At 41.4% G+C, this 15,325-nt stretch overlaps 2 protein-coding genes across 6 annotated transcripts in view; both read left to right on the forward strand.

Annotated features, from left to right (window-relative positions):
- The window catches only part of ano5a (anoctamin 5a), a 20,623-nt gene extending 7,481 nt beyond the window's left edge, over positions 1-13,142 (forward strand). For 4 of the 5 annotated variants that reach the window (XM_067589964.1, XM_067589967.1, XM_067589968.1 and 1 more), the window contains 18 exons: positions 1,743-1,850; positions 3,192-3,260; positions 3,553-3,837; positions 4,325-4,444; positions 4,628-4,743; positions 4,839-4,973; positions 5,108-5,213; positions 5,364-5,424; positions 5,752-5,903; positions 6,260-6,340; positions 7,214-7,442; positions 7,616-7,794; positions 7,917-8,014; positions 8,468-8,598; positions 9,069-9,274; positions 9,460-9,659; positions 10,691-10,796; positions 11,025-13,142. In XM_067589964.1, the coding sequence (XP_067446065.1) occupies positions 1,743-1,850; positions 3,192-3,260; positions 3,553-3,837; positions 4,325-4,444; positions 4,628-4,743; positions 4,839-4,973; positions 5,108-5,213; positions 5,364-5,424; positions 5,752-5,903; positions 6,260-6,340; positions 7,214-7,442; positions 7,616-7,794; positions 7,917-8,014; positions 8,468-8,598; positions 9,069-9,274; positions 9,460-9,659; positions 10,691-10,796; positions 11,025-11,255 (2,613 nt within the window). In that variant the 3' untranslated portion in view covers positions 11,256-13,142. Of the gene's footprint in view, positions 1-1,742; positions 1,851-3,191; positions 3,261-3,552; positions 3,838-4,324; positions 4,445-4,627; positions 4,744-4,838; positions 4,974-5,107; positions 5,214-5,363; positions 5,425-5,751; positions 5,904-6,259; positions 6,341-6,714; positions 6,790-7,213; positions 7,443-7,615; positions 7,795-7,916; positions 8,015-8,467; positions 8,599-9,068; positions 9,275-9,459; positions 9,660-10,690; positions 10,797-11,024 lie in introns of all 5 variants that reach the window. The other variant, XM_067589966.1, reaches the window with a different exon arrangement.
- Positions 13,143-13,627: 485 nt separating this feature from the next.
- LOC137183773 (P2Y purinoceptor 4-like) lies at positions 13,628-14,748 on the forward strand. Its single transcript, XM_067591075.1, has one exon. It carries the CDS (start codon positions 13,753-13,755, stop codon positions 14,746-14,748), a length of 996 nt encoding a protein of 331 aa, XP_067447176.1. The 5' UTR covers positions 13,628-13,752.
- The last annotated feature ends 577 nt before the right edge of the window (positions 14,749-15,325 follow it).

The raw sequence follows: 15,325 nt of genomic DNA on the forward strand, positions 1-15,325 counted from the left end.
GGTCTTGTAGAGACCAGATAACTTCATGTGGCCAGTTGGCTTTTCAGCTGAGTTTTTACTGAAATATTAGACAACATGTTTTAGAGCAGTGATCCTCAAACTTTTTCACATCAAGGGCCCCTAAACTGACACAAATTAGACCACAGACCCCCATTTGATAAGATTTTGTCCCAGTGTCCCCCATCTGATTTGAAGATTTTTGCTTTTGGATGTTTTATTACAGAAAGTGTATGAAACCCATGACCAAAATAGTTACACATTCTGTCATTGTGTTACTTATGGGTGGAGTTATAGTGAAAATAAATTATTCCCTTTTTTGCTAGGGACCCCCTGGAACCCCTTCAAGGACCCCTGGGGGTGCCTGGACCCTACTTTGAGAACCACTGTTTTAGAGACTGCTGCAGGCCTTTACTCTCCTGGTGGTCAGTGCTGTACACTATAGTGATGTCACCCCCCTTTTCTGATGTTGTGCTCCTATTACATTAGCTAGCCAGCTGGAAGCAGCTATGCTTCCGGTGAGCTGATGTCATCACTAGGAGTCTCCTGTTCTACTCTCCTTCTACCTCTCTCCCTCTCTCTCTTCTGAATGTCTGAGCGAGTGAGGGTTTGTCCTGGGAAGCGAGTGAACTGGATGGAGCTCCTCTGTCCGGGAGGTCGGTGGAGAGAGAGGGAGGGAGGCAGTGATTTTAGGGCTGGACAGTGCTCCCTAGAGAAAGGCAATTTTGCTCTGTGAGGCAGCTGGCCTTTCTGCTGATGCATCATAACCATAAAGGGAGTGGAGCCATGGAGGTAAAGTGCTCTTCCTTTCCTCCCTACCCACACAGGACAGGGCAAACTCTGTCAGTACTAGAGCACATTAGCCATTGATGTGGCAGAGTTGGATGTCTTGTCATCGTTGTACTAAATGTCTGCATTCTCTGAGTTGTCTGCAGTCCTGTGTAGGTAGCCACTGTAGTGATGTGTAGTGATGACAGTAGGACATGGTATGTGGTTATTTTTAGCTTTCTGAACAGCTGAAGCAGCACTGACTTGCAAGCACTCATGCCTTCCTTTTCTCCCTTGAAGCATTTCTGTGCAGTTAATTTCCCTTCAGCCCCAAGGCTGCTGAGGACACAGCCACTGCAGGACTAGCATTAGCTGCTACACATGCCAGAAATTTCTTTAGTTGCCGATATAGGTGGTTTCGGCCACAATGGGTTCCAGGATTAAATAAAAGCATAGGCAAAGAAAGCACGAGTTAACCTGAATATGGCTGCTGGAGCTCCCTGTTCTGTAGAGACTGGAGTTTATTAATTTGTAATCCTCCCCTCATACTCTTGGCCTTGCTATGATATTAAATCTGAGGTTGTTTAATTGGTTGAGATGCCATGAAGTATTTACAGGATTCTGGTTATCTCTCTGGATTTCAGTCTGTCACACAACACAGATTTCTTTAACCTATTCTCATCCTGGTCAATGAAAGGGTACATGAGCAACATGAAACCTCTTAGTCATAACAGGTATCCTGCATTTAGCATGCTATTCATGTGAGTGAAAACATAATAATCAGTATTGTTTGTTGTAGACAAACAGTCGCGTGTGGTGTGTTGTGGAGGCCTTGTTCTTTGGGTTTTGCTGTTAGCCACTGACACATGAGTTTGATTGTCTTGTCTGCTGTGGTGAATGCATCCAAAGGCTTGTAGAGCTGATACTATACTTATGTATGTTTTAAATGTTGTGACTTGTGTTCTATCTTGTTATAGATTGACAAACAACAACAAAGTAAAGACTCTGTGTTCTTCCGTGACGGACTGCGCAGGGTTGATTTTGTCCTGTCCTATGTTGACGATAAAGATGGTGATAAGAAACAGGTAAGAAGTGACTTCTAGGTACTGTACATATAAGTTATGTTTTCTGAATTCACTGACTGCAAGCAGATGGTTGTAATAACTGCTTTTGTTTCACTGTTTTTATAGCTGTATTTCCAACTCAGTGGAGTAATTTTGAATATTATTAATTATGGCCTGAACTAAATATCCTGAAATCATCACAATCACACAAAAGAACAGATTATGTTATTTCCACTTTCTGGGTCCTCCTTGCTTTACATAGTAAGAACTGGTTCTCACAGGATATCCTCAGAGCTCACAGTGTGAGTCAGTGGCATACCCCAAATACCACAATACTGATAAAGTTAGATAAACTGTTGTTCTCAGCTTATATCAGTAATCCTCTCAAGGAATTTTCTGAGAAGGTCACTTCTTCACTGAGATCCACTCACAGCCCTATTTTCTTAGTTAAATCAACTCTGAGGCATGTCCATACCGTCGTTGGGTAGATGTCTTTTTGTGGCAAGTCTCTATCAGCTGTTGAGTGTTGAAAGACTTCTAGTGTTTGATACTAGGTTGTTAGCCCTCACATCTGGGTGTTACCACACAACGGATATGAGGCCAGTGAATCAGTGAATCAACAGATCTCTGACCATCAAGAACTTGCTCATTGTTTCCACTTCGTGAGGAAGGGCAAACAGGAGGCTATTTCCTGAGTATTATTCACATGGGCTCTAAAATGTGGCTCTAAATTTCAGCTCTAATGAGGGATAAAATTTCTGTTTGCTTGTCAATTTCCATTGCTGTGACATGGACAATTCCTTTCTATGTGCTTATTTCTGAAAACATTAAACTTTATCCTGAGTCTAATATGGTAACTTACTGTATGTCATATCACTGCACTACCACAATAACTTTCACTACTAGTTTGCACTGTTACAACTGCTACGATAAATCCACTGAGCTAACTGACACCGCCTTGTCCACACTGGTTTATAGTTGTTGTTTAGTTGTTTCATATCACTTCTATCACGACTGCACTGGCTGTGATTGCATGTTCACTTTGATTTTACACATTTATTTGTGTTTTGCTAGATGTGTCATCTTGACATTTCACATTTCACCTCACGTTGACTTGACAACATTTTGTTTGTTATTATTAGTTGTTTTGAATGATTTACTTGCATTTGCAGGTTTCAATCTAATTTTAATTAGATAAGCACATTTTATTTCACATTGCTACGCATTATGCCAGTACAGTTAGTGTGTACTAATTAGTGTCATACAATAAATATTACTGTCATTGTTGTACGTTGTTGTGGCAGTAAAGGCTTTAAACTGAAATCACATTGATAAATACATGGATTTTTTTTTCCTCTAAAGGACAGGAGGAAGGTTTATGAAGCTAATCTAGTGAATGTCGGCCTGGAGCTGGAGACGGAAGATAAATTGGTGAGAGCCCCTGGTTACTGATTTAATTATGTCTAATCATGTAAAAGGGAATGTAGTCGCCTGCAAATCCATGCATGTATATGTTTCTGTGCTTAAACAGTGAACCAGCACAAAAATGTATTTGTAATACAGCAAAAGCAAACACTTAATGTCTTTTAGTGAACAAACTGTACATAAAACCTATGAAATGCACTTTTTTCAAGGATCTACTGTTTTTTACTGAATTAGTTTATTCATCAGTAGCCCTGTGCTCATTATGCTGTGACACTTTGTTCACTGTAATAATCAACAGGAGTCAGAAGATGGAAAAACTTTTTTTGTGAAGATCCACGCTCCGTGGGAAGTGTTGGCCACCTATGCAGAAGTACTGAAGATCAAGGTCCCATTCAAGGCCAACGACATCCCGAACCACAGCGAGATGCCCTTGAACTGGCTGTCCACTCCCTTTCGTCTGCCGGACCACATCATGCACCCTGAGCCAGACTACTTCACGGCTCCGTTCAACAAGAGCAAGTCTGACTTCTTCCTCATCGATGACAAAAACACATTCTTCCCCCCTTCTGTTCGCAACAGGATAGTAAGGATGCTTTCACCATGACTCTCTTCTCTCTTTTTTTTGAGAATATTTTTAAATTATTATTTTTTTAATGTAAATATACAGGGACAAGAAAGGAGTCATGAAAACAAGTACAGTACAGCCCAGTATATATAATTTTATTTACTTAACCATTTTTTGAAAATACTTTTTAATTATCTCTTAAATATCAACCATGACTTTCTTATCTTGTTTGTGATCCTCAAATTATAACATTTCCTTGATATTCAGCTCAAAACAGAATTTGCTATAAGTACAGTATGCTTTAGTAATATTTTCTTTACTGTACATTTTTGAATGTTGTTGAGTGAAATTCAGCAGGTTATGTCTATTGTGAAAAAATGAATGTCCATTATCTTTAAACTGCCGTGAATACAGAGGAAACTTTATTATTCTGTTTTTCATCCAAACAATTTTCAAACCTCTGAACAACAAAACACTAAATTCTTCTGTTTCTCTCTGTGCCAAGGTCTACTATATCCTGTCCCGATGTTCATACATAAGGGACGAATGTGGGGATAAAGACAAGAAGGGAATCAAGAGGTTACTCAACAATGGCACCTACACGGCTGCCTTCCCTCTGCATGATGTGAGCCTCTTTTGCTAAACTTTTGGCTTTTTTTTTTATCATAGGATAACGGAAAGGAATGTGACCTAATTGCTTTTCAACAGCAACATCCTGTTTGAGGCAGTGTTTGCACACCAAGGATGAATAACAGTGCACCTAATGCAGTGAATGTGGTATTTAACTGTGTCTTCTGCGTGTGTGCAGTCTAGATATTGGAAAAGATCGAAGGATCCTAACTGCGAAAGTGAGAGGTATAGTCTCTACAATCACTGGGCCAGATTCTTGTGTTGCTACAAAGAGCAGCCCCTCAACCTTATAAGGTAATACTGTAGAACAAAATCCTCACATCTGTGGTGTATTTACATGAGTCTGGTGAAAGAATTTACAACATGAATTTTATTTTTCCCTTCAACAGGAAGTATTATGGGGAGAAGATTGGTATTTATTTTGCGTGGCTGGGGTTCTACACTGAGATGCTGTTCCTTGCTGCAGTCGTAGGAACAATTTGTTTTGCCTACGGATACCTCACCTACAATGAGAACCAGTGGAGGTGAGTTTTACAAAGAATACTGAGATAGTTATTTTTGCTGGTCTTTCAGATGTCATTGTATCATTGGTTGTTTATTTATATTATTAATGTTATTGTTATGTCTATTAAAAAAAAAATTCCTCTTTTCCCTCCAGTAAAGAAATATGTAGTGAGGAAATCGGAGGCAATATTGTCATGTGTCCGCTGTGTGACAAGAAATGTAGCTACTGGAAACTCAACTCAACATGCAACTCATCATGGGTGAGACATCCTTGCTTTGTGACTGAGTTGTTTTTGTTCATGATTCATATTCTTCCAATAATATGTGACATTCAAAAGGTGGTTACAACTCATTGTCAACAAATCAGTTTTTCATTACCTCACTAATTCTCAAACATGTTCTTCTTTCAGCAATCGCACCTATTCGACAATGTGGCAACAGTGTTTTTTGCCATATTCATGGGGATTTGGGGTGAGTAACTATGTCTTCTTTCTGCATTTTTTATTTTCTGACCCAGTGCACCATCTAGTGGCAGCTGTTAAATTTCTATTAGTCATTCATAATCACTGTTTCTCACTTTGAACTTATAGGGTAATTTCACCCAAATTACAAAAAAATGTTCTCAGTAACCTGTAGTTATAGTTGTACATAGTTTTGGTTTTATTTGTTGAGACTTTGAGATCCAACACTTGGCATGCCAAGCTTTTTCCAAAAGCTATAAATACCGATTCAATAAAACTGAACAAGGTTACTATTTAACCTTGATACCTCTGGTGTGACGGGTCATATGCTCTGCAGTGACGCTGTTCCTGGAGTTCTGGAAGAGGCGGCAGGCCCGTCTCGAGTACGAGTGGGATCTGTTTGACTTTGAGGAGGAGCAGCAACAACTGCAGCTTCGGCCAGAGTATGAGACCAAGTGCACCAACCGCAAGCTGAACCGCATCACTCAGGTGCTTTTGTTCTCATGAAATATTAACTTACTTCTAATTTACAGCTTTAAGTTTGTGTAGCTTCTATAAGGCTTTAACCAGCAGATATGATGTATGGTAGGACTTTGAATGATCACAGATTATAGTATCATTTGTATTTATTGGATACAGGTTCTACACACTGAGCTGCTTGCAGTCATTCATTAGGCCAATTGCTGGACTAAAAAGCTGGTTTGACTCTGAACTTACTCAGTTTAATAGACCTACTGTGGTTTCAGGAAACGAGGAATAGAAAGGATAGTGATAGACACAGACTTGTAAAATGAACAGAAACCGGGTGCTATAATTTACCTTGACCACATCCCACCCATCTGTAGGAACTGGAGTATGTTCTTGACAGGACTCCTACAAATCTAATGGGGAAATGTTTTCTGTGCTGGGCCACCGTAACACTCTGGGTAAGGGTGGCACTCAACATAGAATGCCAGTTTGGTGTGGAAGAGCTTTTGGCGTCATGTAGTCTGTGTGGATAACAGACATTTCTGGAAAGACTCAGAGGCACGAGTTTCCTTCTCTACCGCATTACTGTATGTCTGATTGATCAGTATCTTGAAAGAAGTTTTTGCAAAAGCATGGCTTCATCAGGAGACTGTCAGATGAAAGAACTGGACCCAGACTGAAACAACTAGAACTCTGATTGGGTGACTTAGCTCTGCTTCACATCTTAGGGCGAGTGGTAATTAAAGGAACCTGGCCTTTTAGAGCTTTCTTTTCAGGATATAACAATGGGTGACTGACTCCTGTGCTTATGCTTTGCTCACTTATGATGTAGGAAATGGAGCCTTACTTACCCATAACAAGCAAGTGTGCACGCACATGTCTGTCTGGAGCCACCGTCCTGTTCTGGGTGAGCATAGTATCTTTGATCTTGATCTTGCTAAATTGCCTTCATCTTCTGTCTGTCCTTCCACCATCTGTCTTTTGTCTTCTGCATCATACTGTTCATCATAATCACTAATATCATCTGACCAGAATGGATTATTGTTGTGTCCCATCGTTTGGAAAAACCCTGTCGCATGTTACTGAGCTTAATGGGACGATCATGCTAGATGTGTTTTCATGGGGCATGTGTGTGTCCTTCAAGCTTGTCAGTTACTTCTACCATCTATGTTGGCTATGATTCACTTTGCTTTGTCCAAATGTCTAACTGTGTTCTGGTGTTTGCACTTGCAACATAATTAGTGTGATGTTTGTACTGAATTTTTGTCTTGTGATATGCTGTGTGCCATGTAGCTGTCTTTCATTTTGTCACTGTTGTCTCTGTCCCGAAGATCTCATTGATCATTGCTTGCATCATTGGAGTGATAGCGTACCGTCTGGCGGTATATGCAGCCTTCGCCAGCATCATGAAGGACAGTCCCACCTCCCACCTGCAAGTGGTTGGTCCCTACATCACTCCACAGCTGGCCACCTCTGTCACCGCGTCCTGCATCAACTTTGTCATCATCATGATCCTCAACCTTATGTATGAAAGAGTGGCTATTTGGATCACTGACATGGGTAAGGGCCAGAGCGAGAGAGAGCGTATCCCAGATTATTATATATCTGTGTCTTTATTTATCCACACATCAGTGCATGTTATAATAGTCCTTGACATTGTTAAAGTGTAAAATTTTATTCACCTTTTGGTTTATGTGTTTAAAATATGTTTCTCACCTTTCACTATGTGACAGAAATTCCAAAGACCCACCTGGAGTATGAGAACAAACTGACAGTGAAGATGTTCCTCTTCCAGTTTGTCAACTACTACTCCTCCTGCTTCTATGTGGCTTTTTTTAAGGGCAAGTTTGTCGGCTATCCTGGAAAGTATGCTTACATGTTTGGCGAGTGGAGCCAACTGAGGAATGAAGAGGTACCAGATATGTCAACCTTACACTGTATAAGATCAGTACTAGTAATTCGACTTGAGCTTAAATTTGAGTTGATGTTTGTTTTTTCCCCACCCTCCCTCTACCTCAACCTGTCTGCATTCAGTGTGATCCTGGCGGCTGTTTGATTGAGCTGACCACCCAGCTGGTGATTGTGATGACTGGTAAACAGGTGTGGGGAAACATCCAGGAGGCTCTGGTCCCGTGAGTACTCCAACTGAACCAGTCATCCAAAACACATTTCATCTGCATACAGAATACTGTAGATACAGAAATTCATTACACTCAAGAGTATAGCTGAATCGCATAACTCATGACTATATCAACAGTGGCTGGCGCCTTGTTTATTACTTTTTTGATTTTTTTTGTGGATCAGATGTGTTTTGTAGATAAAACAGTTAACCAGCAGGTATAATCTTAACACAAAATCTAAAAGATTATGATATCAAGTCATCGGTGGGTGAATAATCAGTTTCCAGTCAAAACCAAAACCGAAATTAACCTTGACTGTTCAGTTCAGATGGACAGGTTCTATGTTTAGAAATGCAGTCATTCCTTGACTGCCATTGTTCACAGGACGATGTAGCCTTCAGTATAGCTGTCAGAGGGTGTGTCATGTTACCACAAAGCTCTCTATTGCCCCTCTGTGTCCTTCAGGTGGTTGATGAACTGGTGGGGCAGCAGGAGGGCACGAAGCCACCCAGACAGTCTGTACAGCCGCTGGGAGCAAGACCATGACCTACAGTGCTTTGGACATCTGGGCCTCTTCTACGAGTACTTGGAGATGGGTAAACATCCAGTACAAACCATGACATAGAGGTGCAGAGATTCAGAGAGATATGTTTAGAGACAGACTAGGCTGCAGTCAAGACCATCTTAGTCTAATTTCAGTCCAGTCCAGGTCTGGAACAAAACTGAGACAAACATTAGTAATTACTGTGACAAACAGACACAGTAATTATCTGTTTAAATACTGCAGCAAAGTTGAGGAATATGCACAAACACAGATTTCTGTAAGTGAAAGCCTGTAAACTGTGTGTGATGCTGGGAAGAAATGAATTAAACTTCAGTAAAATAATGTAAAATAAGTATTGATTTCACAACAGAGGATAGATAGATAGATAGATAGATAGATAGATAGATAGATAGATAGATAGATAGATAGATAGATAGATAGATAGTGTCCTCTGAGAACCTGCAGATGGTGCTGTTTCCACCCTACTGTCCCTCTCTAACCTCCCTCCTTTCATTGTCCCAGTGATCCAGTTTGGTTTCATCACGCTGTTTGTCGCCTCCTTTCCCCTGGCACCCTTGCTGGCCCTTTTCAACAACATCATCGAGGTTAGAGTGGACGCCTGGAAGCTCACCACTCAGTTCAGACGTCCTGTGGCAGCAAAGGCCCATAGCATTGGAGCCTGGCAGGAAATCCTCAACGGGATGGCCGTCCTCTCTGTTGTAACAAATGTGAGCACTGGACTAGATGACTCTGCTGTGCCTGTCTCTCCATTGATGACATAAGACTGATGTGCCTTTGCAGCACTGAATTGGTTTTAACTGTTTTTTGTCATCCCAGTTGTACCATAACACACTTTGTAGCTTCCCCAGATGTGCGTCTTCTTTCTCTAACATGTTATTTTCCTGCTTTCCAGGCATTCATTGTGGCCTTCACCTCTGATATGATCCCTCGACTCGTGTACATGTATGCCTACCAGCCAGAGGGTGAGATGAATATGAAAGGCTACATAAACAACAGCTTGTCTGTTTTCAATATCTCAGCGTTTCAAGAAGCCAACAAACCTGAGGACGGGGAGAACCCCTCCTGGTTCAACAGCTCCATCACTAATTGCAGGTGTGTGTGCTTGAAAGGCTCTGTGTGTGTGTGTGTGTGTGTGTGTGTGTGTGTGTGTGTGTGTGAGACAGAGAGAGTGAGAGACTGTGGATATAAGGCATGTTTTCACTTTCACTCCTTCTTTGGATCCCTGACATTGGTGCAAGCTTTAGTATTTTCAATGAAATTTAAAAAAAAAAATGAATCAGCTGATATTTTATGTTTTTCTAACCTTCAATAAATCCCCCAAAAAGTGCAAAACCAACAGTAAATTGATCCTATTAAGTATTACCTTTGTAGCTGAAGCTTATTCCTTTGTGCTTTAGACGTCCATTGTTGTCCAAAAACTATTAAAAACACATCAGTGAGCCACACAGTTGCACTGGGTGACATGTTCCTTCACTAAAGTGAACATTTGCACTGTCAATATTTGAGGTCAATCCCACACACACCGTCCTGCTACAATAAATACTCTTTACCGCACCAAATCCACAGCTAATAATGTCCAACAAATGCACTATCAACACCTAAAAACTACAGCTGATTTAAAAAATGACTGAACCTTATTTTTAAAAATGAGACTCAATGTTTCTGATCAATTCTCAAAGATTTTTGAGTGTCACAGGCAAGCTGTGGAAGTCAGAAAGTTTTGAGAGATGGACTAAAGCATTGCTGATTTTATGGGATTTGTTGACAATAACAAAACTGTTTACTCGCCAGCCTCATTCCTACTCCAAGGTTTTTCTCTGAGAATTTGAAAGAAGTAAAGCTTTATAAATACAGCTCTGCTGAATATTTGATGTAGCCGCTTTACTTACATCACCATTTAAATTTATATTTAAATGATGCATGGTTAAGACTGTATGTGTATTGTTTTCATTTCACTTATATAGATATTATGTTGTCTGCACCATGATATCAGAGTAAATACTATTTCTTTCATCTTTGCACAATTGACTGAAGAATGCTAATTAACCATCTTGAATCTTGAATCAAAGCTTTGATAAAAATCTGCAATAAATTTAAATCTCTGATTTCTTCTTTCTTTGTAGGTATCGTGATTACCGCTACCCTCCCGGCCATGAGAAGCAGTACTCCCACACTATGCAGTTCTGGCATATTTTGGCTGCCAAGATGGCTTTCATCATTATCATGGAGGTAACAGGCCCCAGTGCTTCCACCAGCACCACCAACACTTACTGACCTCTTGAACTGAGCCTTTTATTTCTTACCTTGGGCTGTAGTCATGAATAGTAACTCCTCTCTCCCACACACAATTTCCATATTGTGGATTACAAATCCTGAGTCTATGTGTTACTTGTGCAGCTCTTAGTTCTGATGACTCTAGCAAGCAAAACTAATCTGTTGTCTTTTCTTCCCTCACAGCACGTTGTGTTCGTGGTCAAGTTCTTTGTGGCCTGGATGATTCCCGATGTTCCCTCTGAAGTGAGTGCTCGAATCAAGAGAGAGCGTTACCTGGTCCAGGAGTATCTCCACGACTACGAAGTGGAGAAGCTGAAGATTCAACTCAGCCAAATCAACAACGACGAGTGTACTTGCACGCCCATGATCTATCCGTCTGTACCCAAACATGAGGTGCTGTCAGAGTGTCTCTAGCCCAGCAAGCTGCTGGTCAATCAGCTGGACGTAATGGGAGGACATGGTGATGTAGATTGCCCTGCTTGTGTATTAAGATAGTGACCATCACTTCGCTGTAGTTCCTGTGTCGTTTATGCAATACACTCACACGCAGACAACTTTTATTAAGGAGCTAAAGGTTTCCTCAATTCTCAGCTATCCCTCGTCTACTAATCTGCTGATAGTGGAAGTGCACACAGGTGAAAGACCAAGTCTCCATGCATGCTGAAACACTTGAATTTAAACCTCTGTTTCATACTTATGGCTTTTCACTCTTTATTGTAATTGTAGTGCTGAGGATAATCTAAATTTGCTATAAGGAAGAAAAGAGGAAATTTTCTAAACACTGTGTCTAAGCCAGGCAACTCATCTTGTTTTAATACAAGACTATTTATTTTAAGTGCCACTATAAGTAACCAAAGACTGGGTGCCTTAATATATCACACACTTGTCATTGGTTCTATGTGTCAGTCAAATGACAATTAATATAATTTAGAAACTGAGAGCTTGTTCATTCTGAAGTTTTTCCTTTGTGTATGTGAAGCTGTATGAAGGGTTCCAGTGTCATTTCGTTGTTTGTTTGTTTTTTACAGTTACTGCAATCAATGTGAGCATTGTTTATTTCAAGCATTAAGGGCTCAGCACACATGTAACACACATTTACAAGACTGTTATCTTCACTTCACTGGCCCGTTCTCATAACAGCCCAACAGTCTCTCCAGGCCAAAACCTGACATGTGAAGTTAAGTAGCTTTTTATGAAGAGAAACGTGTGCTGCTGCGAGTAAAGGGAGGTTTTCTCCTGCATTGGCCAGTTGTTCAGCTGCAGCAGCTGGTGCGTGTTGACTGTTGACAGTGAGTCCTGTTCCTGGAGATGAGAAGTGAAAGCCCCGGGAGAGAGTGAAGAGATCCCTTTTTAATGTGTTTCTGTTTACCAACACGTCGGAGCTAATGAAAGCTTGCCCCCACCTACTGAACTATGTTTGTTCCATTACACAAAGCACATCAGCCATCGCCCGGTTCTTATGCTTCTGGTTTCCTCAGCTGTGTCCATGCAGAGAAGGAAAGATACACATTCTTTTTTTTTTTTTTTTTCGAAATTTTGCACAAAGCACTTAATGAAACATGACTACCAAGACATAAACACGTCAGTCTAATTGTTATGTCATGATGCTACACATTCATAATCAGTGTTTTGAAGCAGAAATGTGTGTTTTTGTTTATAGAAATGGAACAAGAGTTGTACTGTAGCTAAGAAGGAATTCTCTGTTTTGATTTTAATGTTAATATTGAGTTTAAATGCTATTTCAAAAACAAGGAGTAAAGATGGGACTTTTGTTTCCAAATGATATGAAGGACATTTTAATGTTTAATCAGCTGCCTACATAGAAATATGTGAGAAGTATCTGTTATTAAAGTATTTAAATTTTATGTAAAATAGCTGAGTGGTTGTGCTTCAAACTGAGGCAACTAAATCTACAGTTTGCTTGAGATGCATGTAGCTGTGACCACATAGTCGAGGGCATTGTTGAACTCATCTAGTTTGCCTTTTTCCTGCCCTACGCTCAGCTAAATTAGTGCCTGTTGATGCCTTAATACTTCTCATACTTTGTGTTTCCTGTTATTTTTTTGTACATCTCTTTTAAATTCAAACATTTTATTATGTCTGTCCTCTTTTCTTATCCTTTAGTAATATTTTATTTTATACTGTTACATAAAAGAAGTGAACCTGTTTACTGTATGATTAAAGTTACAATTTCATGTTTTCATTAATTTTGTTCTGTTTTCTCTTTTTTTTGTAATATTATATTCTGTATCCAAATATGTAAGCAAAGATAAATCCAGAATAAAGTGCAGTTCAACTTGAGTAAGTGTTTGATGTGTTTCTATCATGTCGACCATCCACACTGGTCTCTTTGCTCTGCTCCTTTCCTGAAAGAATGAAAGTTGCTGTTGACCTAACAGATGGCCTGAGAGAACACTGATAACTATTCACTGTTTGTTCTCACTGGTGGGTGTGTTTTACACCAAAATGTGTTGGCATGGTTGTTTCACTTGGTACACGACTAAGCCACTGAAACAAAGACATGGGCAACACTCAGGTGCAGGTAGGCTGGAAATGTTCACTGTGATTTTAAACATTTTATCTAGATTTATGGAACTACATAAGATGGTTTTCAGTGTATTTAATTTGTTCACCAGGGATGGTTCATAAGTTGAGTATGTTTTCTATGAAGGGATATACCGGTCAGTATCTTTCATGTTTTGTGTGTTTAACAACCAATAAGATGACAATTAAATTAAGTTTTAGGTGAAGTGAAGAAAAAACACTTTTTCCAGCATCAGAAGGAACACAAACTATCTTTAAATGCCACTGCATGTGAAACTCTAAGCTGAACCTCTGTGTCCAGCCTCCAGAGGAAGCTTACTGCAACCTGGACACCCGTGAAGGTTTACCGGTGGTTCAGCTCTACGTGATGCCGTCCTTCTTCCTGGCGGTGCTGATCCTCGGGCTGCCCCTCAACCTGCTCTCCCTTTGGGTTTTCATCCACCGCCTGCGGCGTTGGACCCGCAGCACGGTATTCCTCTTCAACCTGACCCTGGCTGACACCTCCTGGCTGCTGGCTTTGCCTTTCCTCATCCACTACCATCTGGGCCGGCTGTACTGGAGCCTGGGGCTGCCATTCTGCACGACTGTGAGGATGCTTTATCACAACTACTTCTACCTCAGCATCTTCTTCGTCACCTGCATCAGTGTGGACCGGTATCTAGCCATCGTGCACCCGCTGCGCTCTCTGATGCTGCTGGGCCGGAGGCAGACCTGTGTGCTGTGTGTGGTGGTCTGGGTGGCCGCTCTGGTCCTCAGCATACCTGTTGCCAAGATGACTATGATCCAGACTTGCCCTGAGAGCAACCGCACCGTGTGCGCCCTGTACATACTGCTGAGTGGGACCGGGGAGACCCTCCCCTATTCCCTCTTGTGCTCCATCATCGGCTTCATCTTCCCGCTGCTTTCCATCTGCTACTGCGGCCTCCGCAGCGTCGGAGAGCTGCGCCGCCGGCCCTGCCGCCCCGACCCGCACAACAAGCAGCGGCGACTCCGGCGGGTGCTGAGCGTAGCGCTGGTCCTCTTTGCCCTGTTTTACCTGCCCTACCACCTGATCCGCAACGCAGCCATCGTGATGCGAGCGGTCTACCCTGACAACCCCGCCTCCTGGCGCCCTGCAGACCTGGCCTTCGCCCTGGAGATGTGCATCTGCAGCCTCATCACCTGCGTCAACCCTCTGTTCAGCTGCTTCATAGGCCGCCAGTTCAAGAGGGAGTTTCGCGTCACTTTTGCTGTCTTGTTTCCCAAGTGTCCTGGGATGCAGGTAGCCTCTATGATATCTAAGCAGACCCGGATGAAGGTGAGAAAAAGGCAGCGGATGGCTACTGTCAGTCCTGTGTGCGCACTGCCTGCACCTAGATCCTAAAGATGTACATTAATACTGTTCTTTATGTCTTATGTCATAAACAATGAAACTGTATTAAAACATTTATACGTTCCTTGTTTAATCACTTGTTTTCTTTAATTGGTGAAATTTGATAAATACACTGTATATAACAATGGTTCCCAGTCTATCTCATTTCATCTCCTATCAGTTGAGATCTCTTACACAACACTGCCTCTGCGTGGTTGACTGCATATCTACTGTACTACAGTCTGACTCCACATTCAATTTTCTTTCTCTCTTCAGTGAAAAATATTAGAATTATTAGTGAACACCAAGCCTATCTTCAGTTTTAGCTCAGAAGTTTCACTGTCTGTAAACGTCGCAGGTCAAGAGAAATGTAGAGGTTGGGAGAAGGGGGTAACGGGGCGGGGGGGGGGGTCGTTGATTTGCTCCTGCTGCAGTAAGTGATTTATAAGTGGTCGGAGCTCATCCTCACCTTTTTTTTCTATTCAGTTAAATGAAAGTGAGGGAGAAGGGTTACGCAATTGTCGCCGTTCCCAGATTTCTAAGTGGTAAACGAATTAAAGGAGAGGAGTGGTGGGAGGAGGGGCGCTGC

This window comes from Thunnus thynnus, chromosome 5 (assembly GCF_963924715.1).
Source record: "Thunnus thynnus chromosome 5, fThuThy2.1, whole genome shotgun sequence".
Taxonomy (NCBI): Eukaryota; Metazoa; Chordata; class Actinopteri; order Scombriformes; family Scombridae; genus Thunnus; species Thunnus thynnus.

Coding starts and splice junctions, on each gene's coding strand:
- LOC137183773 (XM_067591075.1), top strand. CDS start 13,753: ATGCCGTCCTTCTTCCTGGCGGTGCTGATCCTCGGGCTGCCCCTCAAC.